This window comes from Oryctolagus cuniculus, chromosome 12, assembly GCF_964237555.1.
Source record: "Oryctolagus cuniculus chromosome 12, mOryCun1.1, whole genome shotgun sequence".
NCBI classification, from domain to species: Eukaryota; Metazoa; Chordata; class Mammalia; order Lagomorpha; family Leporidae; genus Oryctolagus; species Oryctolagus cuniculus.
In genome coordinates this window covers 56,369,453-56,389,410 of record NC_091443.1, presented here as the reverse complement: position 1 = coordinate 56,389,410, position 19,958 = coordinate 56,369,453, and the positions used below count along the sequence as shown (strand labels likewise).

Below are 19,958 nucleotides of genomic sequence, written 5' to 3'. Positions count from 1 at the left end.
TAAGCAGATGTTAGATTCTTGCTTATTGCTATCTGAAGTCAGTTTAGGTATGTGTTTATTGTCTCTTTCCTGCTCAATGAAGAAGGGAAACTGCCTTTTCTGCCCCGCTGCTGTGCTCCCAGCACCGGGCAGGTGCCTGGTACATAGCAGATTCTCCAGAAGTGCATGTTGCATGAGTGACTACTAGATTTTTACTCCTCTAAAAATAGAAAAAGAATTCCATCAAAGTTTTCGACAGAGTAAGCTAGTCATTCAGTTCCTTTTAGTTACTTAGCAGATGAACTATTCAATAGCTCTCCAAATTCTTCTGCTCATCATTCTGCCCTTTAACCTATATAATCAAATGTTTCCTTGTTTGTAGCTGCTCTCATCCGTGGAAACAGAAACAACTGTGCTCAATTCTCCAATAACCTTGATTGGCTTATCAGTAAATTGGACAGACTAGAATCTTCCTCAGGTAAGAATCAACAGTTAACTGTAGCTGGACAAGGTGAACCTTCTTTTCTTTATGTAAAGAAAACAAGGTCAAATCTGTTTCCAAGGACTGCAAAAGATTCTCAGATAATTCCAGGAAAAAAAAAATCTCAAAACTTTCTGGAAACTGTACAACTTTATTTAGCAACTCTAACCCATATTTCAACAATTCTGTTTTGTTTAATTTTAGCTTTGTGCCTTCAACTTCACTTCCTGGATCCTTTTATCCCTCCCCACCCCCAACCCCAGGAATCCTGGTCTTCTTTTAAAGCCTCCTCTACGTTTGTCCTATTGTTTTCAAAATGCTCTTTGATGTTGTCCTAATGGTAAGAAGCAGAATTGGAGGATGACTGGAGTAAGGGAACTGACCCTAACTCCCCTTACTCTTACATCTCTGGACCCCTTCTTGATGACTCAGAGAATTTGAGGCAGGAGTGTAGTCATTGTGGGTAAGTGACCGTGCCACAGGGGTCAGCAGTTTGCTTCCTTGGAGAGAAGTGAAGGTGAGAGATGTAGGCCCCTTTCTGGGAAGCTGGGAGGTTTGGATGCTTTCCTCATAGTCCAGAGGTGGCAGGAGCTGTGACAAACTAGCCCAAGGAAGATTCCCCAAGGATCATCTACCTACACATGTCTTCTGGAGTCTCTCTTTTCTTCAGGGCTCTCTCTCACGGGCTTGATACATTTTAGAGTAATTTATGACAAACCTGAGGGGAAAAATAAACAGAATCAAAAGAAATCTTCCTAACAAAACCAATGAAGTTATTGGTCAACTACTTACCTTGAATTTTTGTCCTGCTGCTGCCCTTGTATGTGTCTGGCTGATGTAGCACTAGTTTTTCTTCAGCCTTTACTTAATATGGAAGATTATCCAGTGTGCCAAGAAAAGGGGAAAATGGCAAAAAGTCTTTATTTGGTGATCTTGTTGTACTTTGTGTGATATGCTAGATTACATAAAATGAAAATACTGAGCATCTTCAAAACACTCATGAAAAATGTACATTACATTTCCATTCCATTTTTTCATGAACTTTTTGAAGTAGCCTCATAATTTCTGGGGTGGTTTCTAGAAAAATTCTTACTCAGAATATTTTCTAAACTGCTTGAATGATCTTCAGAATGTATATTAAACTGGGCATCTTTTATGTCCATTTTTAAGTGAAGCATTGTTTGGTTTTGTCGCTCCCCGTCTTCGTGGAGGAACGACACAGGACCCTGCACTGTTCTTTCGTCTGTTCGGCCCTCCCCGGGTTTGCTGCTGGTTCTTCCCGGGTTGGCTACTATCCCTTCCACCTCCGTGGAAGGGCAGTTCCCCCTGGCCACATTCCCCACTTCCGCAGGGGAGCGGCACACCGCCGGCCGGTTCTCTCGGGGGCTGCACAGGTGTTCCTTCAGCTAGATGTTCCCCTTAGATGTTCCCCATAGATGTTCCTGGTGCATGCCGTCTCTCTCCTCCTTTATAGTCCTCTTCCACCAATCCCAACTCGGCTGCCCACACGCCGAGTACGCTGCTCTCCTCCAATCAGGAGCAAGTCCTACAGTTTATTAGCTGAACTGGAGGCAGCTGTGTAGAAGCTGTTTACTTCTCTCCCAGCGCCATATTGTGGGAGAGCAGATGCATAGAATAAGTCTTAATTCCAGTAACTTAGTCCAGTCCGGATTGCTCCCCACAGATCCCCCTTTCTTTTTATTTTTTGGCGTTGATACGCGCCTGTCTTCGGTGTCCCGCGGCACACACTCTGCTCTGCTTGCTAGAGTTGCCACAGGTTCTTACAAGTCCTAATCAGGCAAACCGAATCCGGGTCCTCTCTTCGCCATGTTGTGAGGAGGTTTTTAGGCGCTGATGCGTGCCTGTGTTCGGTGACCTGTGGCTCATACTCTGGTCGAGCCACCTGCTGGCGCTTACCGCCTCAATCAGGCAGACCGAATCCAAGCTTTCTCATTGCCGTATTGTGGGGGAGACTTATTAGTGTTGGTTCGTGCCTATCTTCGGTGACCTGCAGCTCATACTCTGGTCGAGCTGCTTGCTGGTGCTTACCGCCTTAATCAGGCAGACCGAATCCAAGCTTTCTCATTGCCATGTTGAGGGGAGGCCTTTCTATTTCTCTATTTCTCTATCTCCAGGCATTCCTATTTCTCCCATTTTACTTCTATCTTCCAGCATTCCTATTTCTCTCATCTTACTTCTAAACTTCTGTTTCTCTTATCCCCGCAGCTTCTTGCTGCCCGCCCCGAGGCTACTTCTCGGCGGCTTCCCGGCTGAGCCGCTTCAGCCCGCGCCTCTCTCATCTGTGCAGCTTCCCGGCTTTGTGCGGCTTGGCTTCGCGCGCTCCGCGGTCTCCATGCCCTTCGCGTCTGCACCACGGCCTCGCGCCAGCCCCGTTCCCTATCTATTCACGCCCCGTGCTCTCTCTGCACGCGGCGGCTTCCACGAGTAACACAGCGTAGCTTACGTGTCCGCCACTAGCATTCAATCTAAGTTCCCCGGGCTAGCCTGGCGAATTCAACCCAGCTTACGTCTCCGCCCCACGGTTTGGCTTCCCGTCCTTTGCTCCCCGGGCTAATCAGACGGATCCCAACCAGGCTCACGTTTCAGCTTCTGGTTTCAACTTTTCGCCCCCTATTCCCGGGCTAACTTGAGAATCCCAAAGTGGCTTTCGTTTCAGCCTCGGCCTGCCCCCCGCGGCTTCAATTTCCCTAACACTTTTCTCTACCCAGTATGTTTCCCTAAGTTTTCTTCCAACAATATTCCTCCCTCATTTCTCCTGGCCTCTCCCCACAGTCCGCATCCGAGTCTGTTTGTTCTAGCTTTCACTTTCGCTTTCGACCTTAGAGATTTCTCCCAGCTTCCCCCCGTAGTCCGTATCTGAGTCTATGCCTAGGCTTTCAATAGCTTCTTCCGGCACCTTTTTCATCCGGCTTTTCCCTAGGCTGTTTGCTAGTCTCTCTCTCCGATATTTTCCCTAGGCTGTTTGCTAGTCTCTCTCTCCGATATTTTCCCAGTTCTTCCCGTTTCCTCCCTCCTAAGTTTGCTATCCGTCCTAGGTTTCCTATCCGAGTCACGGCACTATTATGTCGCTCCCCGTCTTCGTGGAGGAACGACACAGGACCCTGCGCTGTTCTTTTGTCTGTTCGGCCCTCCCCGGGTTTGCTGCTGGTTCTTCCCGGGTTGGCTACTATCCCTTCCACCTCCGTGGAAGGGCAGTTCCCCCTGGCCACATTCCCCACTTCCGCAGGGGAGCGGCACACTGCCGGCCGGTTCTCTCGGGGGCTGCACAGGTGTTCCTTCAGCTAGATGTTCCCCTTAGATGTTCCCCATATATGTTCCTGGTGCATGCCGTCTCTCTCCTCCTTTATAGTCCTCTTCCACCAATCCCAACTCGGCTGCCCACACGCCGAGTACGCTGCTCTCCTCCAATCAGGAGCAAGTCCTACAGTTTATTAGCTGAACTGGAGGCAGCTGTGTAGAAGCTGTTTACTTCTCTCCCAGCGCCATATTGTGGGAGAGCAGATGCATAGAATAAGTCTTAATTCCAGTAACTTAGTCCAGTCCGGATTGCTCCCCACAGGTTTGATCAGACTCAGAATTCTGTTTTACAGTTGCTTATCCCTATTTTCACATCCAAGGATTATGTCTTTGTCCAGGAAGAGGGAGATGAGGTTAGTACTAAATTAAACTCACCTCTGAATTACAGACCAGTTGGCCCCTGGGGGCTCCTGAAGTCAACCAGAGATGATTACATCTTTCTTCTGGCTGGGAATATTTAATAGATTCAAAGAACTGATAGCACTCTATCCCTGCAGGGTGGTATCAGCTCTCTAAATTATGTCAATTCTGCAAGCTATTTAATGTCCTAATGGCTTTTGTGGTGCTCCTGCAGGTATCCTGGAAGTTTTGCACTGCATCTTGATTGAAAGCCCAGAAGCCTTAAATCTGATAGCAGAGGGCCACATCAAGTCCATCATCTCCCTGCTGGATAAGCATGGGCGGAATCACAAGGTGAGTATGGAAAAAGAATGCCAGCAGTAATTGATCTTACCTGGCTTTTCTCTCCCAGCCCATAATAATCACTGTATGCGTTGACTTTGATGGAAACTTGGGATCTTCCTTGACTGTAAGCACAGCACAAGTCACGCTGGATCTTGGGTGGTCCCACTGGGTTTCCACCTGCTTCGTAAGCCCAGGTCATCAGCATTAGGCCTTCACACAAACTCAGTGCAGGGGACTTGGCTAGACTCCACAGGACTGGCTCCTAGGATCTAGAATCTTAGTAGTGAAACAGCTAATAGCAAACTGTATGGAGAGGATATACAGAAATTAAATTTAAAATAGTGTATAAAGTGTTAACCACATGGACTGTTAAATGAAATCAGATTTACTCTGAGTCAATTCAAGTGAAGTAAACAACTATCGGCATGGGGGCCGGCACTGTGGCACAGCGGGTTAATGCCCTGGCCCGAAGCGCCGGCATCCCATATGGGTGCCGGTTCTAGTCCCAGCTGCTCCTCTTCCGGTCCGGCTCTCTGCTATGGCCTGGGAAAGCAATATAAGATAGCCCAAGTCCTTGGGCCCCTGCACCCGTCTGGGAGACCTGGAAGAAGCTCCTGGCTCCTGGCTTCGGATTGGCGCAGTTCCAGCCATTGTGGCCATCTGGGTAGTGAACCATTGGATGGAAGACCTCTCTCTCTCTCTCTCTGCCTCTCTGCCTCTCCTCTCTCTGTGTAACTTTGACTTCAAAATCGATAAATAAATCTTAAAAAAAAAAAAACTATCAGCATGAGCAAGCAAGAGAACTAAAGCTGAAGACCCCTCCCTTTGAAACAACACAGCCATGTGACTTTGCAACTCAGTTATTTCATCTGTCAAATGGAGGTATTGCCACATCACTTTCCAAAGTGTAATGCCATATCAATTTTATGTGATCTCTTCTTGTTCTGATACCTCTCTTTAGGAAATTATATCTCTGAGGCACAATGATCTATGGGGAAGGTCTATTAAAATGCAGTTTTAGTCTGACATTTCACACTTGCACCTCCCATGGGGGCTAGGGTACTCACTAGTTAGTGAGCAGGTGACTCAGGCTAAGGGGGCAGCGGTATGTTTCAAGAATGGTGGCATAGCTGGACATGTGGGCCTGCAGCTGTGTCCCTACACACTGGGGAGAGTTTGCCATGCTTTGGAGGACTGCATGTCTGAGACACATCTCAGTGTGACCAGGAGAATGAGCTCTGTGGCGCTGACTACAAGATCTGCAACATCCTTAGGAAGCAGAGAAGCCGTGGTCCTTAGCATCTGTGAAATTACTTGACAAAGAATAGAAAGAAATATGTGGGGTCTTTAATTGCTTTCCCAAACATGGTAAATCAAAAACAGACATGAGGCTGCAGTTTGTCCATGTTACAACATGTTTCTGCCTTTCTGCAAAGCATAAGAGTAATTAGTGAACACTCATGTAACACACCATGTGAGCTGTGAGCTATGTGCTGATGTCAGAGGAGCCCTTGGACAAGAAAGCTTCTCCCATTTCGCTGCCCCAAGGGCTTCTTTATGATAATACCACTTAATCCATAACATCTTTTTTATGACTTCTTTTAGCCAAAAGCCACAAAGCATTTAGTGGTGGACACGTGGTCAAGTTGACCACTACTCTACCCATCCCAAAGGTGAGAAAACTAAGGCCTAGTAAGCCGAAATATCTTGCTAAGAAAGCAATAGCTGGTGTTATCTGAGTGTATTAGCAGAGTAGTCTTTAATCCTAGGGAGTTAAGGCATTGTTTGAGAAGTTCTGGCAATATTACAAAAGTAGAGGCAATAGAATCTTGATACTTCAGCGTCTTCTCAAAGATGCCCCTCCTCTTTTGACAGATTTTGGGAGAAGGGTTGTTTGCCATGGTTTCATGTATTCTCTTACAGATTTCTTTGTAAAGAGAAACTCAGACTCAAGTCACCACTGTATTTGTGCTAGTTCCACACAGCATGTGCTGGGTGTTGGCCAGCCTTCCATTGTCATGATTTATCTTGGCTTGGAAAATCCCCAGGTAGCATTTAGCTATCCAGGCTGTTGTGTTTTCCCCATTCCTAGGTTTTTAGGAGTCTCCAATCCATTCACTTAGTTTTCCATAAAGACAAGGACAGAAAATATACAGAATTTTAGAATCATAGGGGACCTCAGAAGTCCTCTAATCCAGAGATGATGACGATGATGATGATGATAATGATGATGATAAATAACATCTATTATGCTTTTAACAAATGCCAGCTATGGGTCCCTGCATTCAGATGCATCTTCCTTAGTCTTCGTTATACCCCACTGGTGTAGCATTAACTAATTTCCATTTGACTTAAGTAGAAGGCTGGGGCATGGGTCCTGAGGTGTTAAGCAGTTTTAATCAATGACAGGCCAGGACCTGTTTGTTTAAGACCTAATAAATGTGAATAGGGACAATGAATGAATAAACCCAGAACCCACCCCTGTGCCTCCTTGGTGGCTGGGAGCCCACCCATGTGCACAGGCCTTGTCTCAGCGTACAGACCTCTCAACAGTAACAAATGCAGTTAGTTGTGCTGATTTGATTGAAGAAAAAAAATAATTTTTTAAAAGATTTACTTATATGAAAGAGGGAGAAAGAAAGATATCTTCCATCTGCATGTTTACTCTCCAGATGGCCATGATGGCCAAGACTGGGCCAGGCTGAAGCCAGGAGCTTCTTCGAGGTCTCCTAGGTGAGTGCAGGATCACAGACACTTGGGCCATCGTTCACTGCTTTTCCCAGGTGCATTAGCAGGGAGCTGGATTAGAAGTGGAGCAGCGGCTGGCACTGTGGTTTAGTGGGTAAAGCTGCCACCTGCAGTGCCAGCATCCCATATGGGCAACAGTTGAAGTGCCAGCTGCTCCACTTCTGATATAGCTTTCTGCTATGGCCTGGGAAAGCAGTGGAAGATGACCCAAGTCCTTGGGCCCCTGCACCTGCATGGAGACCCGAAAGAGGCTTGAGGCTCCTGGCTTCAGATTAGTACAGCTGTGGCCACTGTGGCCATCTGGGGAGTGAACCAGAAGGTAGAAGATCCCTCTCTCTGCCTCTGCCTCTCTCTGCAACTCTGCCTTTCAAGTAAATAAGTCTTAAAAAAAAAAGTGGAGCAACAAAGACATTCACTTATAAGAGCGTCAACGTGAGTCCTGGCTGCTCCACTTCTGATATAGCTCCTTGCTAATGTGCCTGGGAAAATAGTGGAAAATGGTCCAAGAGCTTGGGCCCTTGTAACACACATGGGAGACCTGGATGGAGTTCCAGGCTCCTGGCTTTGGCCTGGCCCAGTCCCTTTGTTTTGGGGATGGCCTTGGTTCTTTGTCTCGCACAAAAGAAGAATTATCACACAGACACCGCAATGAAAGTAAAGTAGGATTTATGTAGGTTGGAAACTTCCTGCTAGAGCTGCAAAGAGGGGGGTTCCAAGAGAGGAAGACCCAAGGAGACGGTGGCAGTGGGCTTTTTAAATATAATTTTGAAGGAAAAAAAAAACCAAAAACAAACAAACTTGGCAATCAGATTGGCATTCAGTTACTAGGCGGAGACAGAAACCATCAAAAAACCTCATTTACAATTCTCCATCCTGTCTGGCCTGCTAAGGGTGGGAGAGGTAACTTGTTTTGAGAATAAGCTGTGAGCTCAGGAAGGGCTCCCTTGCTGGGGGTTCCAAAGAAAGGAGAGTGGCCTGTTTGTTCTTGCTAAAGATTGGGGAAGGAGGCAAGTATTTTACACCCCAAATTCCACTGGGGTCCCCTGACTGCTAACCCATCTGACTCTTCACACTTTCTGATGAGGCCATCTGGGGAGTGAACCAGCAGATGGAAGATCCCTGTCACCCTGTGTCACTCTGCCTTTCAGATAAATAAATCTTAAAAGACTGCAAATAACGTAACAAAAATAGAATAGATTTATATAAATAAAATAACAAAATAGCCAAACAATGTTTTTGTGGATATGTAGTATGTATTTTTTATCTTTAACCTAGAATTCCCACATAAACCTGTGTTTGGGGTAGAGACTGGTGGAGATCAAAGTTCCATTCTGTGTGGTCATTCAGTGGCTTCATTGTTACCTGCTTACCAATCTCCTGGAGATCTCTGTGGGTGGTGATAACATGAAGGCTTTGATTCCACAAGGCTGGAGGGCTTGAGCATCTGTATTCCTAGCAAGGTCCTTGGTGGGGCTGCTGCTACTGGTCCAGGGATCACGCTTGGAGTAAGGAGACCCTGAGGCTTAGGAATCTAAATGTCCAGCATGCATGCAGGGGATGTGGAGGCAACATTCACACAGTACTATACAGGAGGCTCTTAGGGACCAAGCTGAAGAGACAGGTACCTCACATCTTTCCATCCCCCTTGACCAGAACCCAGTCACAGGACCGCATATATCTGCCGGGAAGCTGAAAATGGAGCAGAAGTAGGCAGGCATACAGGCTAAAATCGATCAGGTTTGTGAGCTGAAGACCACACCTTCGCCACGCCCCTGTGTGACCTCACGCCCCTACTTGGTCACACCTGAGTGCCCACTGACCAATCAGGTTAATTAACCACTCCCCTTTGAGAGTGGATTAAAAGCCTGGAACACGGTGTGTCCGCCTCTCTCTTCTTTTCCCTGGCCTCTAGCCACGTGGCTGGTTCCTGGTGCTCAGTATGAACCCAGATTTACCCCTCTGTCTCTTAGATAAAGCTCTCACTCTCCTATGCATCTATCTCACTAAATAAAAGCTTAAAATGCACCATGCTGCCTCGTTTATTTATGCTGGTATTTAGAATTCTTCTCTACATATTGGGCAAGAACCCTCTCGGGCTTATTAATATTGGGGATTTATTAATAAGCATATGGCGATATCGTATGACACCCCAAATTTCAACAACATATGTGGCACCCCAGATGGGACTTCTGGGTAACTTTAAGGGATGACATTTACATATATATTTTAGGGGGTCATTCCCAATATCAGAGCCTCTTCATGTGCTCAAGAGAGAAAGGAAAAGCAGTTGGGTGAACCCTCATCAGTGCCTGCCTCACCAGCCGACCATCCAGAGGCTACTGAGGTGCTCTTGGAGTCAAAAAGCACAGACAAGCTCTAGGCATGGCGCTGGCCCTGTCTACACTCCCTTCTCTTTTGTTTATTGTTTGAAAGGTAGACAAAGACAGAGATCTCCCATTTTTAACTGCTGGTTCACAGCCCACAACAGGTTGGACTGTGTCAGGCTGAATCCAAGCATTTGGAACGCTCCCCAGGCCTCCCACACAGGTGGCAAGGACCCAAGTACTTGAGCATCACTTGCCACCTCCCAGGGTATGCATGAGCAGGGAGCTGGAGTCAGGAGCAGAGCCGAGACTTGAACCCAGACACTCCACGGTGAAATGTGGGCATCTCCAGAAGCATCTTAACCGCTGTGCCAAACACCTGTCCCTCCCTTCTCTTTTAAAACAACTCATTTAAATGTTTTTAGAAAAGGAAATTTCCCCCCACCCCCCAGTTTTACTCAAAAAAAAAAAAAATGCCTCTTAAAAGCCTAAACACTATCAACTGTGATTCTTTATGGCATCATTTATTTATAGTTGAGGGACTGCTCCATTGCACTGTTTGCTTTTTACAGAGCCTTTTTTTTCTCATTGCTTTTGTTCCTATTGTATATGGATTAAGTTCTGCTTTCCCTCTGGCTATGACAGCAAGGCTCCTGCAACCATCACTCCAAGGCAAAACAGATGAAAATGTGCGATAGGTTGGATGAAAAGTATTTAATTTCCTGGCCATCGAGGGCTCTTTTCTTAGAGTGAGAAATTATCCTCTGGATTTCAAGTTTCCACAGTTGATATCTTTCACAGAGTGGTAATGGTAAGAGATCTTCATAAAGCTGCCTTTGGGATTCTTTTCTGCTTGTCCCATAAATGTGTTTTGTATTTATCTGGAACGAAATTGACATTCAGGGAGTCAGGTAGAAAATTGGTTTGTGAGACTTATGGATACAAATGCCATCAACAACCTGAAGCTACCCAACCCCATGAAGCTTGGAGTCTTCAGTGGCCACTTGGAAGGACTGAAATGCAGCTGCCTACCTCCCTGTCGCTCCTACTTGCCACATCACCACTGTTATTTACTGACTTCTGTTTGCATATTCCTCCTGGTGAGTGAGAGAGGAACAATGGCTGACGCAGCACAGTGTGCTCTGCCATGGAAGGAACACAAAATCTGAATGAATGAGGGGAGGCAGCATGGCACGGAGCAGAAGAGATGCTGGCGTGAGGGCAGGATACAGGGACTGCTCCCTCTTCCCAGCAGCCAGGCAACTAGAGGAGCAGGAGTGGCTTGGTGGCAGAGCCCTTGAATTCCTGGGTCACCTGGACTCTTGGAGATTTGCCGTCCTCCTGTCCTCCTTGTTGGGAGGATAAGAGCATATTAAATACCTTGAATTCTGGTTTCCAGGAATTTAAAAGGATATGAGTGAGTTTTGATGCTGTCGCAGCAAGAAGCCCAAGAATGGGAGTCTACACTACCATTGCTCCTAGCACACAAGATTCTCAAGCTTCCTGTATGCAAGGACCCTGGCCAATGAGGATTTGAACAGCATTTTACAAAGAGCTGTAACAACACGTGCTAGTCCTCAGTGCGTAGCACCGTCGGGGCTGAGGGAGCAGGAAGCTTCAGTATGAGGCCTGCTCAAGGTCTTTCAAATCCCTCTCCATTTACAGGGCTCTAAACATGAGTATCACCAGGATTGTGTGTCCTGGATGCCTCGCCACACCCTAGTCCTGGCCTTGGCTGTGCTGGTAACCTAGGTGGTCCATCTTCAGAGCTCGGGCTCTTGCATTGTGTGATAGGGCAGTGACTACAGGTGATGTGCAGAGTTTGGAGGTGATGGGCACAAGAACTAGTCAGGAACTAGAAAGAAGCTCAGCCTCATTCCCCTAAGAGGCAACAGACCCCGGAGCATCACTCCCTCTGCTGCTTTGCCTCTGAGCTGGATTTCCAGTCCTTGCAGAGCCTTTACCCTCATAAGTGCTGCTTCCTTCACGTGTCAAGATGGTCAGGACCATGCCCTTTGTGCCCTGCTGGTGATCCTGACGTTTGGTGGGTGTATCCTGCTGCAGGTTCTGGATGTCCTGTGCTCCCTCTGTCTCTGCAATGGGGTCGCAGTGAGAGCCAACCAGAACCTGATCTGTGACAACTTGCTGCCCCGGAGAAACCTGCTCCTGCAGACGAGACTGATTAATGATGTCACGAGGTGAGGCCACCACCGTCATTCCTTATGATAAGCAAGGTCTTCTCATCTCATCTCCAGGCAGGGAAGATATGGCTGGTATAGGCTTCAAAATCACTCACCCATCATTCCCATGGTGACACAGGCATACCAGACAAAACCAGGCACATATGCCCTTTTTGTGACTAGGGCCTGGTATTCCAGCCCCGTTAGCAGACCTTCTCCAATTTTTCCTTTGATGAGGCTGAGGATAGAGCAAACACACCACTTAATTATTGAAGAATTGCAGATCTTACATTTTCTTCATAGTATGTTCATATTTAGTTTGATATACCAGCTTTCCTTCTACAGTGTTTAATAGAACAGATATCCTGTGTTCATGGTGTCGTTTCTTGTATCCCCTGGCATCTGTTCTTTTACCCCACAGCTCTCTGACAGCTGTGATGCAATGCATGTGCATTCATGTGGCCACATGTGAACCCTGTGAGCTCACTGGGCTGGATATTATTTGGCCACTTTCTACCTAGGGCTATCCTTAAATCTACAACCGGATGAGAAGAAATGTCCCTGTGAATTGTAGAGTAGCCCACAGACCTGAACCATCACACAGACTTCATGGGGCTAGCCTGGTTTTTCCTTGCTTACTCAAAATGGGCCAGATCCCCATCCCAGGAACGTTGCATCTCTAGGAGTGTGGTTCCAAACATAAGAACCCTAGGTGGCCTGTCTCAAGCTTTAACGTACTTTGCTAAGCACATGAAGTCCACTTCCCCCTAACAAGGTTGCCTAATAGTGACCTCTTAATGCCTTTAAGAGGCCATTGTTATTAATAACTCTTAGGTGACCGGAGCTGCTGTTGTCAAAATGAGTGTTTAAACCAAACTGCCCAAAGATGGAAGTTGGTAGGTAATTTATTTCACGTGCAGAAAAAAACAAAGGTCTGAACCATACAACACAATGCAGTGTAACATTCTGTACATCACTGCCTGTGGTTAGCACTCACTAAATACTGGTTACATTGAATGGACTATTTAAAGAGTCATCCTTTATATTTCATAATGAATTTACGTTGCCCTGATGCCTCCCAGGGAGAACTGTACCAAGTGTTGAAAGCTCTAAGCTTTTCCTGTTTCTGGATAACAGGCAAAGAAATCGTTCTTAACCTAGATTTAACTGGGCATTGCCTCCTGTGGTCTAAATTCAACTTGTTTTCTCTGTTCTTAGAGAGTTTATCGTTGCCACCTGTCCCATGTTTAATTGCAGTATCCGGCCTAACATCTTCCTGGGAGTCGCTGAGGGCTCAGCTCAGTACAAGAAGTGGTACTTCGAGCTCATCATTGACCAGGTGGACCCCTTCCTAACGGCAGAGCCCACACACCTGCGGGTGGGCTGGGCCTCCTCCTCAGGCTATGCCCCCTACCCAGGAGGTGGAGAAGGATGGGGAGGCAATGGTGTTGGTGATGACCTGTACTCCTATGGTTTTGATGGACTTCACCTGTGGTCAGGTGAGTATTTTTGCCAAAACTTTGGCCTCTTGTCTGTTACTGGAAGCAGTTGAGCCCCAAATTGGTTCAAGCTAAAATTGTCGCTTCTAGTTTAAATGATAGAGACTCATGAGTGTCACCTAATTTGACAGCTGGTTGGGCAGAGTATCGGGCTTCAATGAGACTGATTTACACCATTACCCTGACAGTTCCTGGTGGAGTCTAATGCTGACCACAACTTTTTTCAGGCTCAGCATTCGTCTGCATGATGCCTGTTGAATATAGTGGTTATCTGAATAGACAGGTGAGGAGATAGTCAACATTTACTTACTAAGAAAGTTATATATGTTTTGTACATTTTTCTTTCTTTTTATCCTGTGATGCCCTGAGGAAGAAAACATGGGCCTTGTGTTATAGATGCAGAAACTGATACATTGAAGTACTTACTCTGAGTCACGCTGGGAAAGACCCAGATGTTGTCTCCATAGACTGCTCTTACATGATGCAGTTTATAATATGCCTGGATCAGTTCCCCACACATTCTGGTTGCAACCTCTCTCTTTTTTTTTTTTTTTTAAACAAGAATTGACTTTTTTAAGGTAAGTATTGGTGCTTTTCCCAAGCACATCCATGGTCTCCGCCTACGGAGAAGTGGAATGGCTCTGCCTGAGTGGTAATTCGAGACTGACTCCTAGGCTTTCACACAGAACAAGAGCTCCGCCTCTCCTGTCTGTTATCAGGGGATTGTCCTGTATCTTGTGCAGAACTGCAGTTGGAAACACTGTGTCCTTATAAAAATCTCTTAAGTAAGCATTGTGCTGTATGCTTCTTACATAAGGAGCCATGACACACATTCTTCCTTAAATCCAGCACAAGGTAAAAGTTTGCCTCTCTAAGTCCAACCTGTATATTTTCTTTTGTAAAGGGGGACTGTGTAATCTGTCATGCTTTCCTTCTTCCCTTCACTTTCAAGCTAAAACTTTATTGCCTGGTGTTAACTTTTAAGTCAGCTTGGGTCCCAATGATGCATACCCTATAGTTGGTCTTTGTTTTCAATGTCTTGATATAGTGGGTTCTAAAAAATAATTTGGTTTTTACCTTCATTTTAAACATTTTTAAATTCTTGTGGAATGCCATAAAATTATTTGTTTATACAGTTACTAATCTTGGATAATTTGGGGGGAAGGATGAAACAGTCTCTCCAGGTTGTATGGTATTTGCTAGGGGAGAGCAGGCAGACAATGGCAGGATTTGGGGGGCAGGGTGAAGTGAGTCTTAGCTCATTGTTCCCCCCCTCTTCCCTAACTCTTCATGGACAGTGGCCTCCTTTTCTTGGTTCTCATAGTCTCATTATGGAGCTACTTGGCCCGTGGCTTTACACTAGTAGCCTTTTGCTTAGATTAGCATCAGATGTCTTGAGATTCTCATAAAGCTCTGTGAAGTGATTTGGGCAGAATCAGTGTGCTCCTGCACAGGTGCAGTTCTGAGTGTGATAGGATTAACTCTGGGATGGATGGGATTGACTTGGGACAATCCTTTCCACACTGCCTGCTGATGGCTGCTCATCTCCTGCCGTGTCAGCACCATAATCAGGGAGTGTTCTCCAGAGCCCAGGCTGCACCTATGCAGCACTCTGCAGAAACCAGCTAAAGAAGTGTGAGGCACACCTAGACCCTGGGAGGAAGCATGCTGGACCCTTCGAAGAGAATTCAGAAATTCTCAAAAGAAAAAAATGTGCTTATTGTTTTTAAGATTTTCTAGAACTACATGGGGCACTCCTTGCATCCCAGTAGCCATTTGTAGACTTTGGAGAATGAACATATCATTGAGTTAAACAGCAGAGAACAAACATAACGCATCGATAAATGGCTGGCTGGCTCTCACTCTCTCCCTTCCCCTCACCCTCCTTCTCTCTCTCTGCATATCAGGACCTGGAAATCCTTTCAGGAGAGTACAGTGCCCCACCCCACCCCTTCATTCTTTCCTGTCTCCTATGAAGGTGGGCAAGCTGGATACTCCAAGCTTCCACTGGTCATCACTGACAGTGGCCCTTTGTGCCTGGACGAGGGAGAAGAGAGCTGGTGACTCAGGTTTTCAAAGGCTGGTTGTGGCTGCCAACATTGCTCACAACTGGTAACAGGTGCACCAAGGTAGCATCTGACAAGGTGTGGGAAGATAGCATCTGTAAGATTTACACCTTTTGTTCTCACTAAACACCAAAGCTTCCTTGAGTCTGGACATCATTTTGACTTCTCCAAGCAGCACACAGGGATCATATATCTTGCAGGAGGCTTTGCAGGTAAATATGCCAGCGTGTACTTTGGCTGCAGAAGTAAGGCTTCAGTTAATTACTCCCACCAAGACACAGTGAATTTCAGGCTATCTGATCAAAGGGTAATTGTCTGATGAACACATGAAATGGAACTGGCCCTCTAACTTACTCCAGGAGGGAGAAAAGTAGTTAGAGAAAGAGATTAGAAACTGCTCATGACAATTTTTCTCCATTTAAATCTTGAGATTTAAATACCCAGGCCCATTAACTTTAAAGTTATCTGTGTGCATAAATTAAGCCTCTGCCCTGAGCTGGCCTTTGACATAACTATTAAGGTACGATAGATGTTGTGGTAGAATTATTGCAATAGCTGGAAAGCATTGCAGTGTCCCCAACACCTTGTCAGTAGAAAGAGTCAAGAAAAAATAGTGTAACTTTGGGGTTATGCCTGGGTTTGAATTCTAGTTCAGCCACTTAGGTAATTTTTTGACATTAGGCAAATTACTTCACCTCTGAGACCCGGTTTTCTCAGGTAGAATGAAGATAAAAATAAGGCTCTTCTGAAATTTAAATGAGATAAGAAATATAAAGCCTCTGATATGCTGCATACCCAGTAAATGTGATTTCCCCTTCCTCATTGTATGCTTAAGCCCACTGGAGTCACAGAGGCCAGTTTGAGAGCCCTTGGATTCTCCAGTCAAGGCCATGAGACTAGCCCAGTTAGAGTCACCCAGTAATTCCCTATGGGGATAAAGAACCCAAGTCCAGTGGTGAATGGGGAGAGAAGTCTGAAAATGACACCCTGGGAGCATGAATGAGCTTTTTCCTCTGTAAGCAAGGGCAGCCTTAATAGGTTTTTCTAAGCCATGGAGTTCAATTGCAGGCATCAGCTCTGCAAACATCCCTGTCCTCACCTCTGCCCAGCCCTCCCCACCCACCACTGTGGTTTTCCTTGTGGGGCGAATGACCTCTTTGTTGTCGCCATCACCCTTTCCTGACGCAGGCTTGGTGCAGACGTTAGGACAGCAGCTGGGAGTGAATTCCCGACTCCAGGCAGCCGGTGATATGCAACTGTCAAGGGGACACTTTCATAGGGGGAAATAAAACCTCCCCTTCCCCCTTAAACCACTTTTGCCCTGCAGAATTAAAATACTCAGAGGAATTCACCTTCCCGGGAGATGAGTGAGGCCAAAGTGAGTGAGTGGAGTAGAACTGGGTTAAGACCACTGACTCAACTGGATACGTTTAGTTCTGCTGAATTCACACTGGGGACTTGTCTCCCTACCAAGATGAGTCCCAGGTCTCAAAACATAACCCACTGTGACTCGGACCTTTCCGACCCGAGTGCTGTGTGGAGGTGAGCCAAGGAGCAGCTGAAGGATATCCGTGTTTTCAAGCCTCTGGATCCTCTCTCCTCCCAAATGCCAAAATATTTGTGTTTACATTCCACTGCCAGACTCCGCGTTCCCCGGGGCTGTGGAAATGCTGAGCAGCACTGTTTTCAGTTGCCAGCATCACTCACTGGAAGATGCTAAATCCTGCAGTAATAGATCCTTGAATGTGAAGATGTGCAGCATGCACAACTGGATCTTTTATTCAGATAAACTTCCCATTGCATCGTTCCAAGTACTTTCTAGTATTTCAAAAAGTTTACGGAACAGTGTAACTAAAAGGTACTTTATTTTGATGCCAAACGTTTTGAAATTCACACATACAATTAATATTCAAAAAGTTCATGGAAAGTTTGTATTATGCCGACAACAAGCATAGCTTTCAAAGTTTTTCTGCACCAAAATGTATCTTTCAATTCCACTTAGTGTGAACTTTTTTTAAAGATTAATTTATTGATTTGAAAGGCAGAGGCAGAGAGAGAGAGATCTTCCATCCACCAGTTCACTCCCCAGATGGCCGCAACAGACAAAGCTGTGCCAATCTGAAGCCAGGAGCCAGAAGCTTCTTCCGGGCCTCCAATGTGGGAACATGGGTACAGGGGCCAAAGGACTTGGGCCAACGTCTACTGCTTTCCTAGGCCACAGCAGGGAGCTGGAGCAGAAATGGAGCAGCCAGGACTTGAACTGGCCCCCATATGGGATGCTGGCACTACAGGCAGCAGCTTTACCCACTACACCACAGCACCAGCCACCCGTGAACTTTTTTTAAAAAAAATATTTATTTGAAAGGCAGAGTTAGAGAGAGAGGGGAAGAGAGAGAGAGAGAGATCATCCATCCTCTGTTTCACTCTAAAATGGCTGCAATAGCTGGTGCTGGGCCAGGCTAAAGCCAGGAGCCTGGAACTCCATCTGGGTCTCCCACATGGGTGGCAGGGGCCCAAGCACATGGGTCACCCTCATCTGTTCTCCCAGGTGCATTAGCAGGGATCTGTGTCTGAAATGGCACAGCCATGACTCAAACTGAATCACACATGGAACGCCAGCGCCAGAGATGGCGGCTTAACCCACTGTGCCACAGCATCTGCGCCTGTGTGAAGTTTCTGAAGTACCCTCATCTTGTGCTTCCTGTCTCAGGATTATCAGTGTCCTCCCTTTAATTTCTGGATAATATTTTGTTGCAGCTCTGTGTTCTCTATTCGGTGTACTTTAAAAATAGGCTCAGCCTGTGATTTCAAGTTGCCTACAGATGATCTTAGTGTTCTAGAGGAGGCTTCTGCTAGGATCCCAGTCTGTTAGCACAGGGGAGGTAAAAGGCAACAGCAGCAGCGACCATCATTCAGCCATTGCTCCTCTGGAAGGCACTTGGCAGCTGTGGAATAGTAAAGGCTAAATGGAGCCAAGAACTCAGCACTGATGTCGTCCGGGCACTGCTGTAGATGAGGATCATCCCCTGTGACAGCTGCTCTACATCTCTCGCGGCCAAAGGCTCAGGCCAGCACAGATGCCTGCAGACAAAGCTGAGGGCATGCTACGCTGGAGACACGGTTCAGCACTGCCCATTATGTCCTAGTTTGTTTGGTTCTTGAGACAGAAAAAGAACCTTACAGTTTGAATTTTTATACTGCAAAGATCTGGATACTCCTAAACATAATCATCCAAGGTAGAATTTCAGTTACTTCATGGTGTACCCAAATTCCCAGAAATCTGTTAAGGTTTGTTCAAGTGACTACAATGATATTTTCCAGAAGGTAAATTAATGCAAAAAAGAAACATTGTTTGCAGGAAAGATTGTGTATTCAGTGGGAAAATAAATCTTAAGAGACAATTATAGCATGCCTTGCTGAGTTTTAATATCATAGGTTTCTTTCATAACAGACTTGAACAGAAGGAAGACAAGTTTCTGGGATCTAGAATATCTAAACTCTACACAGTGAGCTGGGAGGACCCAGTCTCCCTAAATGGAGGCATTTGAAACATGTTTAACCTACACACTCTCCAACTCTGGCTGTTTTGTTCTGTTTTTAAATAGTTTTAGCTATGTCTTTTATAATGAGGAACTTGTGTTTCATTCTCAATAGGGAGTCAAGGTATTAAAGTTACAAAAGCAGACTAATTTGCCAGTAGGCATGTAGTATGTTAGGTGCTATAACACTTGTTCTGTGCAGGTGGTCCAAGGTCTATCTTCCAATGCAATTTGATTGTCCCACCACATCTTGCTCATCCAACCCTTATCAATCCCTGCCTTCCAGCTTTACCAAGCCCTAGCCAGTCTGCGCATAGATCGTGCACCCCTTTGCTCTTTTCTTCTCCGAGACTCAACTTGACCCATGCTCCAAGGCAGACTTGGTACTCTCTTCCGTGCTTGAAGACACTGTGTGCACTTTTATTTCCATAATTGTCATACTGTATTTTAGTTTTTTTATTTGAATGTCCATCTGCTACCAGATTATGAACTTCTTAAGGGTGGAAATTGGGTCCTCTGTCTTTGTTCCCCAGTCCCATGCAGAGCAGTTGGCAGAGAGTAGAACCTCATTGCTATTTGGGAAGAATGAGAGGGAATGCAACATGACTGTAAGTCACCCAAAATAACTAGAGGGATTACCTAGCACCTTTTAAGGAGAGTATAGTATTTTCACTATTATAAAATCTCCAATTTGTTTAGAATCTATTAGTAGAAGAATAACCACAGAAGTAGTTCTAAACTGATATTAGAAATATTATATAGCAATTGTGAATGGGATTGATCTTAGAAGTTCTTTCTCAGCCATGGCAAAGGCTGTTGATTTTTGTGCATTGATTTTCTTTTTTTTTAACTTTTATTTAATGAATATAAATTTCCAAAGTACAGAATATGGATTACAATGGCTTCCCCCCCATAACGTCCCTCCAACCCGCAACCCTCCCCTTATCCACTCCCTCTCCCCTTCCATTCACATCAAGATTCATTTTCTATTCTCTTTATATACAGAAGATCAGTTTAGCATACATTAAGTAAAGATTTCAACAGTTTGCTCCCACACAGACATAAAGTGAAAAATACTGTTTGAGTACTAGTTATAGCATTAAATCTCAATGTACAGCACACTAAGGACAAAGATCCTAC

At 45.7% G+C, this 19,958-nt stretch overlaps 1 protein-coding gene across 7 annotated transcripts in view; it reads left to right on the top strand.

Moving 5' to 3' along the window:
- Positions 1-19,958, top strand: part of RYR3 (ryanodine receptor 3) — a 598,353-nt gene that overhangs the window by 304,558 nt on the left and 273,837 nt on the right. For all 7 annotated transcript variants that reach the window (XM_070053266.1, XM_070053265.1, XM_070053267.1 and 4 more), the window contains 4 exon segments: positions 362-457; positions 4,353-4,471; positions 11,599-11,732; positions 12,972-13,213. In XM_070053266.1, coding sequence (XP_069909367.1) covers positions 362-457; positions 4,353-4,471; positions 11,599-11,732; positions 12,972-13,213 — 591 coding nt within the window.